The sequence below is a fragment of the Rattus rattus genome, chromosome 4 (genome assembly GCF_011064425.1).
Source record: "Rattus rattus isolate New Zealand chromosome 4, Rrattus_CSIRO_v1, whole genome shotgun sequence".
In the NCBI taxonomy this organism is placed as follows: domain Eukaryota; kingdom Metazoa; phylum Chordata; class Mammalia; order Rodentia; family Muridae; genus Rattus; species Rattus rattus.
In genome coordinates, this window is record NC_046157.1 from 151,585,983 (window position 1) to 151,598,399 (window position 12,417).

Genomic DNA, 12,417 nt, shown 5'->3' on the forward strand with positions numbered 1-12,417 from the left:
TAAATCCATTTAAAACATGCAAACAGAAGCTAAATATATTCTCACAGCATCTTGGTTTTCTCATTTAGCTGTAATTTTGTTTAAATGGTGCATCATTTGTTTAGCCACTGCTCTGTCATGCATGTTTATAGTTCTTGGGGTTTTGTTGTTGCTTGGGTATTTGCTTATTTGAAAGAGGTGAGCTTCTGTGTGGTTTTACTTTTATATCTGTTGGATGACTCCTAGGCCTAAAGACCCTCAGTGCTGTCTACCCAAGAGGGAGGAAAAGACCAGAAGCATCCTTGGTGGGACAATGGTGGCAGGTAGTTGGTAGTTTTTTCACCTCAAGGGACACCTTTATCCTTCAGCCCCTAATGGCCTCCGCTGACCTCCAGATAGCTTTAATGCATTAAAATAGAATGTGGACTATTTAAGGCCCAGTCTCTGATTTGCTCGCATCTGACTTACAGGTGTGGTCAGTTTGTCAGGTGCTAGATGGTGGTTTATTCGTTAAAAGAAGATTCTACATCTGTAAAGTAATATGAACATTATAATAATGGAAAAAAAATTCCTGGAAAAAAATCCGGACCTGAGAGTAAGCTGTTGTCTAGCGAGGGCTTTGAGGTGTTTGTCCTGCCACGCACACATCTATGCCTTATTGGCTGCTGTGCCATTAGTGTTTCTCTTCAGCATTTCGGCTGCAGATCTGCACTTGATCAATGGAGCATTGGGAAGAGTGGGTGCCATAGCTACATTGGTTCATTCTCTTTTTTCACCTGCCAGTTGTGCTTTGACCTTTTGTGCCTTTGTAGAATGTATATATGTGACGTCTGGCTTCGTTTTCCTCTTTGGTGCAAGATCTTTGCTCCATTTCCTTGCTTAGTTAGGTGCTTCCAGCTCAAGAATAGTTTTTTTTTTTCTTTTAGTTTGAAATGACATGTTTCTTCCATTGACTCTCACACACAAACCCACACACCCATACAGACCCCCATCACACGCATAGTTAAAGGACTCTGTTTTTTCTTTTTAATTTTTGTTATTAATAAAATTAAATCCAGAAGTCTGGAATGGACATTCACCATTTGAAGACTTTTCTGAGTGGATGGTAGGCCTCTAGAATGCTCCAAAGAACTGCTTTTAATTCATTCCCTGAAGCAAAATGAAAGCCTACAGAACAGTGTGTATTCCAGGAGGGATACAAACAAACAAAACAGAACTGAACCCGAGTCAACAGGACCACCAGCTAAGGAAGCCTGGGAAGTTCTGGACTTGGAGACTCCATGGCTGCAGCATATCATAAAGAAGCTCCCACACTGTGCTCCTGAGGAGACCTCAGTTGGTGGATTCTATGTGGTCTGAGCGCTCACCTCCTTAGTGATTTATGGAACAGGGGGTCCAGGGGAGGGGTTAAATGGGACTGAGGAAATGAATTTAGTAACCCCAATAGCTTGCTTCCAGTGACATCAGGATTCTCAGGCATTGTCATTAGCAACATTGTCAATTTTGGAACAAGGGGATTGAAGGACACATAGAAGAGGCCCATTCTGATCTCTGGTATCTTTCTTCCTGTGTTACTATTTGTGCCTGTGCAAGCATGATGACAACTTGGTGGTGGTGGTGGTGGTGGTGACAGTAGTGGCAGCGGAGGTAACAGCAGCAGCAGCAGCAGCAGCAGCAACAGCAGTGGAATGGAGTCTTGCATAGTGGTGCATCACACCTTTAATCCTAGAACTCAGGAGGCAGAGGCAGGCAGATCTCTGTGAGTTTGAGGTCAACCTGGTATACATAGTAAGTTCCTAGACAGCCAGGGCTATGTAGAAATCCTGTCTCACACCCTCCCCACACCCCCAAAAGAAATGGGTTAGAGCCAGTGAGGTGATTCACTGAGCAGAAGTGCTTACTGTGTAAAACTGAGGACCTGGACTCAGATGTTTAGCACCTACATAAATGGTTGGGCACAGCAGCACTCGCCTGTAACCCTCTGGAGATGTGGAGACAGGGCAATCCCTGGAGGCTTGCTGGCCAACAAGTCTGGCCGAATTAGTGAACTCTGGGTTCATTGAGAAACTAATCAAAAACCAAGATGGAAACCAATAGAGGAAGACAGTCAAGACTGAGATCTGGCCTCTATAGACACAAGCACACGTGTGCATACAAACACACCTACCAAGAAACAGAATGGGTATAAATTGATGGAGAAGCTATTCTTCCAGATTAAATCTCCCTGTTCTCTAGTCTCCGACAGCTGATGAATAACATGACAAAGTCTTGGTGTGAAGACACCTGTCACTCTTATGTAACCATGAATCTCTTGGAAGTGGTGTCCCTATAGCAGAGGAGACAGTAGATGCTGGGAGTAGCCAGAAGGAAGATGTTAGGGTTCATTAACCCTGTGTGTGAACGCAGGTATCCCACATCTGTGTTGGCTTCCCCTGTTCCAGGGGCTGGGATGCTCTATGTGAAAGACAGGCTAGGGTGACTAGCAAAGGTTCGAGTGTGCAGCTCTGCTTCCAGAACTCCCGTAGCTGCTTTACTGGTCATGAAGCAGTTTCAAGGATCTGCTGTTTCCTAAACAATTCAGATTTTATTTATACTATGGTGAAAAGTAAAGGCTTACTAAGCAAGGATGTGTTAGACACAACGGAGTTTCCTTTTGGATGGTAATAAAGAGAAGCCTGGCACATTAGGAGAAAGTGTGTCAACTTCTCTCCAGGCTCCTTTGAAGTCAGCCTTCAGGGAGAGGTGTATGTTGGATGCTCCTCTGCAGTGCAAGGATGGGGTTCGCATTAGGAGAGTTGGTCCACTTGGCTGCCATTGATCTGAGAACCACATCTGTCCACCTGTACTACATTCACATTGCAAGTACAGTGATGTAACAAAATAGGTTAATAGCCAGGGAGAGGAGAGGGCTCAGTGCGTTGAAGGTCATGAGTGTGCTATACCTCAAAACACAGATGAACACATTTGTGTCTTTCCATGATGTCAGTCATTAAAAGGCAGCAATTTCCTGATAATCCTGCTTTCCTTGGTAGTCTAGCCAAGGTAAACACAGGTTCCTTTATTCAAATATTAATTACTAATATTAACTCATTAACTAGCACAATAAACACACACACGTCTGAGTTACAGAATAGATGCAAAAAGTTAAAGCGGCCGCAGCAGAGTTTCAAGAGTAATTTGATAGAAATGCAGGCGGAGCCTGTATTAATAAGAGAAGGACCCCAAACCAGCTGCACGATAACAGCTGCCTCTGTAAGTCAGACTGCTGTGGAGTCAGGGCAGAGACTGAGAATGCAGACAGAGTTGAGGCCACTATGAGGCAAAAGGGTAGGACTCAGGCCCAAGGCAGAGTGAGCAGACTAATGGTTGGTAGGTCCAGACACACAAACAGAGAGATGAGCAGAGCAGCAGTTGAATAGACTAGGAACTGAGCTGAGCTGTTGTCTTAGTTAGGGTTTTATTGCTGTGAAGAAACACTATGATCACAGCAGCTCTTATAAAGGAAAACATTTCACTGGGGCTGGCTTACAGTTTAGAGTTTAGTCCATTGTCATCATGGCGGGAAGCATGATAGCATTCAGTCAGACATGATGCTGGAAATGTAGCTGAGAATTCTGGGTCTGTGGACAGCAGGAAATGACTGTCATACTGCACATAGCTTGAGCCTCTGAGTCCTCAAAGCCCGCCCCCAGTGACGACTTCCTCCAACAAGGCCACACCTGCTTGAACAAGACCCATACTCCTACTAATGTCACTCTCAGTGGGCCTGGGTGAGGAGACATTTTCTTTCAAACCACAACAGAAGTGTTGAGGATACTCTATACATTGGTCCTTGATATCACATGACAGGTCGGTGTCACGTGACAGGTTGGCATTTCTTAACATCATAGGAGTTGATGTTCACCTATTTATGGGGTCTAGTAAGGGAGTTATACCCTTTCTTTATTCTTGTGTGCCCAATAAGTTCTTTGGCAAGGTTTCCATGACATGATTTTAATATGCCCATGTGTCCCCGGACCTATCTCCCAGGAAATAGTCATTTATCTGTCTGTGCTGCACGGCTGGTGCCAGGCAGATGGTATTGTTTGCAGGTGTACCCAGGCACACAGGCTCTACCCTCAAAACTGAGACCAAAAGTTGCTTGTAAATTGGAGTCCCAGGGCAAAGTACAGTCTGAAAAGCCAGTCTTTCCCACAATATGGAGTAACTTAAAGCCGGATACACCTGATCACAATAATAAACTGCTCGATGCACATACACAGTGGCCTGAGCTCAGCCCTCAGACACCCACAGAAAAGCTGGGTGTGATGCATGCCTCTAACTCTGGTACTGGGGCTGGGAAGAGACAGATCTTTGGGGCTAGGTGGCCCTCCAGTGTCAGGGGAAAATGGTGACCTTCAGATTTAGTGAGTGTCAAAAAAAAAAAAAAATCCTATGTCAAAAGCTAAAATGTGAGCAATTGAGGAAAATACCTGATATTGACCTCTTAACTCCACATGTGCACACATGTTCCCTCCTCCCATGTGCACACTAATGCATACACTACAGACACAAAAAGAGGTCACAAACAAGCAAGAAAAAAGAAACAGAAAAAGGAAGAAAACAAAAAAGGGTTAATATGTGTCACCAACCCAAACCCTACAAGACCCCTGGCCTTCTCAAAGCACCATGCAATGGAACCCAGCCAGTTTGCTGAAGCCATTAGTGAGCTGAAATGCTTCCTGCGTCCCCTCCTCCTGGATTTTTGCTTTTATGGCCAGGCCTTTAGGGCCTTATCCCCGAAGGAAGAGGATGGATGTTAGCAGTTAATTAGATCCCTTTAGGAAGGAGGGCCCTCAACAATAGAGTGCAGTCCTTTTTTCATGGTGAGCCCTGTTGAGTTAATCATTAGACTCTTTAACTGAGACATCAATGAAGAAATGGTTGTCTTCTAACTTTAAATAGTCTTTTTTTTTTTTTCAGATCAGTTTTAGGTTGACAACAAAACTGGGCAAAAATGACAGAGTTGTCATATGCCCTCTGATTCTATTGACAGCATCCCACACTAGAGTGATACCTTTCATATAGCCAGTAACCCCACAGTGGCACATCCTGGTCACCCAAAGTCCACAGCTGACATAAGCTTCACTCTCTGTGGTTTATATCCCTTGGGTTGTAACCAGTAGACAGTGACATATTTATCATCAGAGTATCAAACAGAAATGTCTCACTGCCATAAAAAGTCCCTGTGCTCTGCCACTCATATTTCCACCTCAGCAGCCACTGATGTCTCTATGGTCCTCAAAGTTCGGCTTTTTCCTGAGTGTAATACAGTTAGAACCCCCTTGTGTAGCCTTTTCAGCTTTTTTTTTCTTTTTTTCGGAGCTGGGGACTGAACCCAGGGCCTTGCGTTTGCTAGGCAAGCGCTCTACCACTGAGCTAAATCCCCAGCCCCGCCTTTTCAGGTTTTACTTCTCAATATGTACCTAAGGTTCTTCCATGACTTCCAGGGCTGGATCACTCCTTTGTCTCTATCCTGAATAATACCCCATACTTGGAATGTACCACAATGTATGTATTTATGTATATATACACCACACACACACACACACACACACACACACACACACACACACACACTACTAAAGAATGTCTTGTTTGTTCCCAAGTTTTGGCCATTATTAATAGCACTTCTGTAGATACCCATGTGTAGGGCATATGTACATGTATATGTGTGTATGTATATATAAAATTTTCCAACTCACTTGGATAAATGCCTAGTATGATTTACAGACTATGACGAGTATGTTTAACTTTGTAAAAAAAAAAAAAAAAACAAAAAACAAAAAACAAAAAAACAACTTTTTAAAATTGTCTTTCTAAAGGGATCTTAGAATTTTGCTTTCCTGCTAGTGATGACTGGACGTGTCTTTTACTCTGCATCCTCACCAGCATGTGGTATTGCCAGGTGTCTGGACTTTAGCCACTCCAATATGTACACCGATGTGTCTCACGTCTGATTTAATGTCTAACGGATGACATGTGATGTTGAACGTTTGACACCCCAGACCCATCCTTTTTTCTCAATTCTGTCAAACCTGCAACTTCTATTAGTTTTATTTAGTGTTGGGGACTAAACCCAGAGAACATGACAGGCAAACTCTCTCCCATGGATCGTGAACCCCTGAGCTGGATCTTGAGGTGTTCATCTTAGACCTTTCAGTTGGGCCAGTCCAACAGTTGTCCTCAGAAAGACAGGATGAAACACAGAGGACAAGTAATGTTACCCCAGAGACAGGGACTGTAACAAGCTGGCCACTGATCAAAGAGTACTCACAAACACCAGAAACTGGGAGAGGCAAAGAAAGTACTCTGCCCCAGAGCCTTAGAGCAAGCATGGATCAGCTAACTTCTCACTTCAGACATCTGCCCACCAAGCCCCAAGTGACCACTAATCCACTTTCCTAGTCTGGACATTTGTATGAGTAGCAGCATGCAGTGTGTTTCTATTCTGTGTCTAGCTATCTAAATCGCACACTAACACCTTTTACATTCTAACTATATAATACTTCTACTTTCTTGGCACAAAATTACTGGGTAACACAACCTACTAGACGTGTGTTCCTTACGTTCAGTATACCGTGAATCACTTTAAACTCCATCATTGTCTGGGCGTGTCTACATGAGAATACCTCATAGGGCAGCCGAGCCTCTCAACCTGAGCATTTGTATGGGTGTCCCTAGTATGCCAAGTGCAGTCCCTAGGTCACAGAAGTGTTATGCAGAAGCCACAGATCCAATAGGCAGCATTTGCCCCAAACCTTGAGAAGCCCCAGTGAAGTACGAATAAGCTGGGGCCCAACCTTCCTTCAGTTCATACCAATAGGGGCAGCCTTGGAAACAATGGTGCCTGTTCAAATTGTATTTTGAAATATATTTAGTATTTACTTTTTCAGCAGAGGCTTCAGACCAGAGTACCACAAGAGGCTTTTTTTTTTCTTCTTTTTTTGGAGCTGGGGACCGAACCCAGGGCCTTGTGCATGCTAGGCAAGCGCCCTACCACTGAGCTAAATCCCCAACCCCCACAAGAGGCTTTTTAACAAGGCAAAAACTGGAGGGTCACCTAAAACCAGTTTTGACACGGTATGGTTCTGTTTATTAGAAAGCAGTCAGCATCCCCAGCCTCCTCCCGATCCACACTGGTGGTACCTATGGTCATGGCACCTATGGTCATGGTACCTATGGTCATGGCACCTATGGTCATGGTACCTATGGTCATGGCACCTATGATCATGGCACCTATGGTCATGGCACCTATAGCCATACCTAACCTGCAGAGCATCCATTGCTGTGAGAACTAGTGACTAATTAGTCTCATGATGAAAAACATTTCCACATACATGGAAGGTTCTGGGGTCACACTCCATCAATTTCTTCTGCCTTATTAGTTTGATTTCTTGCTAGTGGTCATTCTCCTGATAGTTATGAATCTACTCTATATTTTTACATTATTAAAAAGAAAAAGCAACACAAAATATCTTCCAAATTTCCCTTCACTGCTGGCCTGCATTGCATTGGTATCTCTTACCTGGATGCTACATCATCTTCCTAATTGCTCTCCTCCCAGCCATTCCTGAGATTCCCGCTCTAGCTCTCTCCTTGGCATCAGAGGTGTCTGTTAGACATGGAGGTCAGATCAAACCGTGCTTCTGCCGGGATCTGCCCCGACCTGCAGGGCAGTCGACCAGGGTCTGGGGTCCACCTAGGAGAGAATGGGGGACAAGAGACGCAAAGAACGGACAGCAAGTCAAGAAGTCTGATCAAGCTGACAATTTTTAATTTTTCTCAGGCTGAAGATATACTGGTAGAACAAAATGTGGGGGGGGTTGGGTGACCATTAAAGAATGGGCCTGGCTTGATAACCAGGATATTGGCTGGGTAAATCGGCCAAGGGGGGAAACAGCAGGGTGGGTTGCTTAGTTCTGACCATCAGTGCCTGACCACCGGTACTCAGTGATCTGACACCTAGATTTATGCTATCTATTGAATTTACATAGAGCTGCAGGTGCTTCTTTTGATCTAACCTAAGGCTATTGCTTCTTATTCTATCATAAGGCTAAAATATAATTGCTTTTTAACCTGAAGACTATTACTTATTATTCTAGCATAAGGCTAGAACACAATTGCTTTTTAACTTGAAGGCTGCTTTCGCCATCTCAAGGCTGCTCCCAACAGGGATCTCCAAGCAGAACCTCATCACCAGCCATCCCCAACCCAGACATCTGTTCCTTACAGTTCAGGAAAACTGGAAATTATCTTTTCAGACATAATTGACAGATGTTATGACCAATTACCTCATTTAGATAGAGTTCACATAATTCTCAATTATCCCTTTAAAGAATAGAATCAAATCATCTTTAATGTATTCATGATGTTCGTGCATATTTAAAATGTCCAGTTTGGCAAACTCTGGCATGTGTGCCTGTCCTGGTGTCACCACCACAATCAGGATAGCTAATGAAAATATCCAGGGATGGAGAATAGTTCGGTGCCTGAAAGTTGAGTACTGCTCTTACAGAGGATCTGCGGGATCTGTGGGATCTGCAGTTAGTTCCCAAACACCCGTAGTTGACAATTCAGAACCATCTGTAACTCTAGCCCCAGAGATCACACACCCTCTTCTAGACTCTGTGGACACCTGCAGGGAGTGTGTGTGTGTGTGTGTGTGTGTGTGTGTGTGTGTGTGGTGTGTTTGAATGTGCACACATGCTCCCAACCTCCTCGTATTCATTTGTGACGTCTCCACTTCCTAACAAATATTCACTTTCTCTCACTATGAGGTAGATCACATCTTTAAGAATTCTGTATAAAGAGAAGCATTTAGCTGTGCCGTTTGCTTTGTGTGTTGCTTCATTCTTCAGTATCATTCTGAGCTTCGTCTCTATTTAAATACATGTCAACAGCTCAGGCTTTAATTGTTCCACAGTAACGTTCAACAGAACGAAGACACCACCTCTCACCTTCTGATGGGAGTTGAGCTGTTTCCAGCTTGGGACTGTTAACACAGGAGCAGACAAACAAATGGGCGTTGACATGCAACACTTCATATGTTTGTTGTGAGGGAATGTCTAGGGTGCCATGGCTGGATCACATGACGAGAGTACTCTTTTTTTTTTTTTCGGAGCTGGGGACCGAACCCAGGGCCTTGCGCTTGCTAGGCAAGCGCTCTACTACTGAGCTAAATCCCCAACCCTGACGAGAGTACTCTTAACATCGTCAGAAAATGCCAGACTTTTCCAGAGTGTCTGGGCATTTGAATTTTCTCAGTGCATAAGAGAACTCCGGAACTTTTGATCCTTGCCACTGCCTGATGTGGTTGGGCTCTGTTTGCCTTAGTCCTTTTGGTGGATGTGTGCTACTGGGCCTCATTTGTCCAACTCCAAAGGTTCGAGTCTCCTAGTAAATTGCAAGGCACTCCCCACTGTCACTTACCCAAGCCTCTGCTCATGCTGTTCTGGCAACCAGAACACCTCTTTCCCTTCACTCCTCTGAATTAAGCCATTTTCCCTTAATACTCAGCCCCAGGGTCTTTGGACCCATGTATCTTCCCAGGCATATCTACTGTTCTGAGTTAGCTTTGTGTTACTGTAACAAAATGCCTGCAAGAAGAAACTTAAACAAAGGAAATATTCATTCTGACTCACAGTTTTGAAAGTTTGAAGTCTGTAAGCCCTGTTGTTTAGGCCTTGTGGTGGGTGAGGTAGCATATGCTCGTAGAGGAAGCTGCTCTCTCGTGGCAGCCCGGAAGCAAAAAGAAAGGAAAAACAAGCTAATGGCCAGCCTACAGTTTAGTCCAAATTAAAGCTCTGTAGATGACTTCCTGTTGAATGTTTTCTTGTGTTTGACTAGACTCTGTGCAGCCCTTTTCCCTACTTAAGGCCAAGGAGCTGATACAAAGTTGGTACATCACAGTTGGCGGTCGGAAGCAGCAGTAGCAAGAACAGAGGCCATACTGTGAGCCAACCCTTTACCTGTGTCTTAAAGATTTCGGGTCTGTTTCCTCTTGTTTAAAGAGAGCCATTAATGTATCTATTTTCATTTGGATTTTTTTAAGTTGGAAACAGTGTGTAGGTGTGGCAGTCTTTTTAAGTGACCTGAACAATTGTCCTAATTCTAAACATCCTTTGAGCATAGAAGGGAAAATAAAAATATAGTCAAAGGGACTTGTAAACTTCAAGAAAATTAGATTTGGTTCAAGTATTACCCAATCTCTCTTGATGATTTTAAGGTTTCCAGACTGTGAGTTTTCAGTATTTTGATTGAACTAGAATTTGTCATTTATGACTGTGACATTTTATTTATTTTGGTGGTGAGGAAGGGGTAGAGGTGGAGTGTTTTTAGCAGCTTCTGAGAAATCCTTGGTAGTGGGTAGTGTTCTTCTACATTTCCCCAGATAATAGCTGGATGTGGTTTTACAGGTCCCCAGGGGGAGTGGAGACATAAAAAGAGTGTCTCCAGGAGACTCATTCTGGTAATCAGGGATGGTAAAGAGGCTTTGTTTCAAAGTCCATTGGAAAGCGCAGTGAGGGAATTCAGAGGCTATCAGTGAGGCTTTACAGCCTGGGGATATGTCCTGCTGTGCCCCACAGCTTCTACAGGGCTTTAACCCAGGCACTGTGCCTCCCTGGGGGGATGCAATGCCCAAATTAACCTGCCACTTGAAGTGTGGAGAGAACGCACCAGTGTGTGGAAATTCCTGGCAATCGGCTGGCTGACTAGTCCAGATAATTTTGAAATAGTCCTGCGTGTAAGAGTTCCATTGCAAGGCAAGACGACTCCATCCACCAGAAGCTAAGCGAAGCCTTGGTGACTGTGGCTACTGTTGTCATAGTTAAGATGAGAAGCTGCCTCATGACTAAGGCCATTGACACACTGACCTGTGTAGGGAGCCTCCTGTCAGAAAGGGGTCCTGAGCTCCTGCATCAAACAAAGGCTGCAAGGAAGAGAGGGAGGGAGGGAGACAGGCAGATCCCCTCAGGTAGATGGACTGGAGAAAGAGAGGGAGGAAAGAAGTGAAGGGGAGGGGAGAGGGAGAGGTAGAGAAGAAAGGAGAGGTGAGACAAGGCAAGAAGAAGAAAGGGAAGGGAAGGGGGAGGGAAGAGAAGTTCACCTCTGGTGGTACAGTCTGCCAACCATGGGCCATGAGTTGAGTTACAAAGGAAGGTGATTGGGTAGCCACACTGCTCTCATCCCCAGTTTCATGGATCATGGGATGACCTCGTAAAGCTCATTGGCAAAACAGATGAGTCTGTGGTTGACAGCCCCCATTCATTCACTTTTGGAAATCATGAACAGTAAATCCTGGTTTCCAGCTTCTTCTTAGAAGAAAAGATGGGATAGGGGCTGGATGGATGGCTCAGTGGTTAGGCACACGTGCTACTCCTGCAGAGGACCCGGTTTGGTTCACAGCATCCACAGGGCAGCTCACAACCATGAGTACCTCTAGTTCTAGGGAATCTGAAGCCCTCTTCTGAGCTTTGCCATCACCAGGCATGCTGTACAAATGCACACCATCACCAGGCATGCTGTACAAATGCACACCATCACCAGGCATGCTGTACAAATGCACACCATCACCAGGCATGCTGTACAAATGCACACCATCACTAGGCATGCTGTACAAATGCACACCATCACCAGGCATGCTGTACAAATGCACACGTGCAAGTAGATCACTTATCTTCATAAAATAAATCAAAAAATGTTTTAAAAAGAGGAGGTAAATAAATCCAAAACAAAAGTTTTAAAAAGACGAGGGGAATTTCTTCATGAAATGTCCTCATGGGGGTGAAAAAAAATCTTTCGAACAAATTCCAGGCTGGCCTCAGACAGGGGTTTAAAGCATGTTCTCTGAAAACTCCCTACTTGGCCGAGAGTGGCGCCGGACACATACACAAAGCTGTTTAACTGTTAGGGATCTGATGAAGAGGCTCAGGGGATGCCTCTGTTGATAAAGCACTTGCTGTGCCGGTATCAAGACCCGAGTCTGCCCTACAAGACATTCCCAGTGAGTGTCAGGTCAGACAGAGGGCAGGGGGGCCCCAGGAGGCAGACTGGGAACTGCAGATAAAAGATATTTAGATTCAGTTGTCATAACTCTTTAGGTTTTACTTACCTCAGACCTCTGGCTTTTTCAGTTGGTGATGTACATTGGCCAGGTGGCCAAGGACATCCTGAAGTGGCCCCGGCCCTCCTCTCCTCCCGTTGTGAAGCTTGAAAAGAGAGTGATTGCAGAATACGGAATGCCATCCACCCACGCCATGGCCGCCACCGCCATTTCCTTCACCCTCCTCATCTCCACCATGGACAGGTACCAGGTAAGGTTGGGGAGGCATTCATGTCCCCTACCACTCATCCCTATTTGTAGAACGAGGGAGCAGAACAAGGAACAATTAACAC

The 12,417-nt window shown here is 44.7% G+C and overlaps 1 protein-coding gene across 1 annotated transcript in view; it reads left to right on the top strand.

The window, feature by feature from the left end:
- Positions 1–12,417, top strand: part of Sgpp2 (sphingosine-1-phosphate phosphatase 2) — a 60,432-nt gene that overhangs the window by 18,839 nt on the left and 29,176 nt on the right. The window contains exon 2 of the mRNA XM_032901434.1: positions 12,156–12,335. Coding sequence (XP_032757325.1) covers positions 12,162–12,335 — 174 coding nt within the window. The 5' untranslated portion in view covers positions 12,156–12,161. The remainder of the gene's footprint in view (positions 1–12,155; positions 12,336–12,417) is intronic.